The following is a 2,500-nucleotide window of genomic DNA, read 5'->3' as shown; positions in this document are numbered from 1 at the left end:
GTCGTGTTGGGTGATATGGAGAGGGAGCACATTCATGCAACAGAGGTGCGTGTTCCTCTTGCATCTCCATAAGCAACAGCATCACGCGTTTGGCTCGGGGGCTGTGTCGCTGAGTTAGCTGACCTTTATTGTATACACAAACACAAGATACAGACAATAGGCAAGCAAGCTGACGTGACAAGTAGTCATGCCACCATCTGCATCCAAGGGCGAACCACTCTCAGCACCGCACACGTGTGTCTTGGCAACGGTCGTCACATCACACATCACATCACACACCATCCAACGTACATCAAACACAGCGCGTGACAAGAGTGCTGGAAACTGAAGACTTGGGGGAGGGCACAGAACAAGGACACAACCACTGTCGCATGGTGTCGTGCAGTGTCACGCGAGAGCGTATGTTGTGTGTGTGTGTGTGTGTGTGTGTGTGTGTGTGTGTGTGTGTGTGTGTGTGTGTGTGTCTACGCTTGGACCAGCTTCGCCAGTGGGCTGTCCGTGTGTTCGCCACAGTACGTCTTGAGCTGGGCAGCAAGGTCCGGCGATGCCTGAACAACGGGCGGTGATGGTGGTGGTGGTGATGATGGTGTCGTGAGACAAAGCAGATGACCAAAGAGGCAGACAAAGGACACACACACACACACACATACACACACACACACACACACACACACACACACACACACACACACACACACACACACACACACACACACACACACACACACGTACGTTTGAGGCCCTGGTAGGAGTGGAGTGTCTGGATAACGGTGCGCATGAGAAGACGCGGTGGCGGGGAGAGCTCGGCCAACTGCTCAAGAACAGTCGACAGCAGTGGCTGCGTGTACACATCCCGTCGCTGGAAGCACGCGTCCACAGCAACAATGATGTTCTGGGCAGCGGTGATGGACATGTGTGAGGGTGATGCTGGGACGTCAAAAGCGACGAGTGATGATGATGTGTGAGTGTGTGTGTGTGGTGTGTATGTGTGTGTGTGTGTGAATGTGTGGTGTGTATGTGTGTGTGTGTGAATATATGCGTGTGCATGTGCATGTGCATGTGTACTGACCGAAATTTTGAGCGCTCCTGCTGGCTCGAGCTTGTGGAGTTGGAGAAGCAGCGTTGGCGGATCAAGACGGCCTGAAGTGCAACGGCACACAGGCGACAGTAGTGATGGTGGTGGTGGTGGTGTAACCACGTGCAGTTGGTGGTGGTGTGCAATGTGAGCACAGGCACAGGGGTATGCACGAGTGCACGGAGCAATATAGCAAGACGTGGCTGAAACAAAAAAAAAAAAAAAGAAGGGGGGGGGACCATCCATTCACAGCCCGACACGGCTTAATGGGGGTGGGGGTGGGGGAGGGGGGGCAGGTGCAATCGCGCGTACATGTTGGCTTGAGTAGACGCTGCATGACTTGCTTGACGACGCGTGCGGGCAGACTGAGAAACTCGGCCAGGTGGTCCTCAAGTTGCGTCTGGACAGGCAACGCACGCGGGTGGTGGACAATGCGAAGCGGACACAAAGCAGGGTGAGTGAGTGAGTGAGTGAGTGAGTGAATGCGCACGCACGAGGAGGTTGGCCATGTGAAGGTGATGGGGAACTGAGATGGAGGGACAACAACAGCACGCAGCCACAGACCTGTGTGAGTGCTGAGATGATTGGAATGAGAAACCGAACGTCATGTGTCTTCTCGTACAGCGCCATTGCACACGCGCGCGCTTCAGCGCTCACTTTCCGCTTCGCTTCTGATGGTCGGTAGTGATTGTGTGTGTGCGTGCGTGCGTGCGTGTGTGTGAGTGAGAGTGAATGAGAAGGGGGTTTGAAGAAGTAATGAAATAGCATGAGCTTTCGAGACACAAGGTTGCAGATGAGAGACGAAGACACACCCACACACAGACACGCAAACACACACACACACACACACACACACAGACACAAACACACCTTCTGCGTCGCAGATTGTGTGGAGGGCGCGGAGGACGAGGGATTCGGCGTTGTGGGGGAAGTGGAGCAGCGCTTCAAAGAAGGCGGTGGGCTCGCGCCGTCGCATCTCAGACACCTGGCGGTGATGACGGCGGTGGTGACGATGATGGCATCGTTGATAATGATGGTGGTGTACAGTGAGACACTGGGCTGGGAACATTGTGCGACATGCGTGCGAGCGTGTCTGTGTGCGTGCGTGTCTGTCTGTGTGCATACAACAAGCAAAACCAAACGAGCAACAGCAGCAACACCAACAGCGACATCAACAGAGTTCGTGTTTGTACCGGGTGCTGAAGGATGGAGAGGAGAGCGCGCTTGGCAGAGGGTGTGGCGGTGGCGTACCCCTGATCACACAATCGACAATGAAGGCGATGATGATGATGATGATGATGATGAGAGGGGAGGGGATAGGAATTGGAGAGAGCAAGCACGGGAGAGAGTTCTCGACATAACCACCAGTGCCCGCACACACATGCACACACACATATGCAACGTGTACACGTACTTGCACAAGGC

General features: G+C 54.6%; 1 protein-coding gene across 1 annotated transcript in view; it reads right to left on the bottom strand.

Annotated features, from left to right (window-relative positions):
- Positions 1-464: 464 nt before the first annotated feature.
- PTSG_01531 (uncharacterized protein) overlaps positions 465-2,500 on the bottom strand; it is a gene marked incomplete at both ends in the record, with an annotated part of 7,056 nt that continues 5,020 nt past the window's right edge. The window contains 8 exons of the mRNA XM_004997452.1: positions 465-548; positions 770-892; positions 1,070-1,140; positions 1,388-1,475; positions 1,640-1,746; positions 1,946-2,060; positions 2,269-2,328; positions 2,490-2,500. The exon at positions 2,490-2,500 is cut by the window's right edge and continues 90 nt beyond it. Of these exons, the coding sequence (XP_004997509.1) occupies positions 465-548; positions 770-892; positions 1,070-1,140; positions 1,388-1,475; positions 1,640-1,746; positions 1,946-2,060; positions 2,269-2,328; positions 2,490-2,500 (659 nt within the window). The remainder of the gene's footprint in view (positions 549-769; positions 893-1,069; positions 1,141-1,387; positions 1,476-1,639; positions 1,747-1,945; positions 2,061-2,268; positions 2,329-2,489) is intronic.

This window comes from Salpingoeca rosetta (genome assembly GCF_000188695.1).
Source record: "Salpingoeca rosetta unplaced genomic scaffold supercont1.4, whole genome shotgun sequence".
NCBI lineage: Eukaryota > Choanoflagellata > Craspedida > Salpingoecidae > Salpingoeca > Salpingoeca rosetta.
The sequence above is the reverse complement of the archived record's forward strand: the minus strand, read 5'-3'. Positions and strand labels throughout refer to the sequence as shown.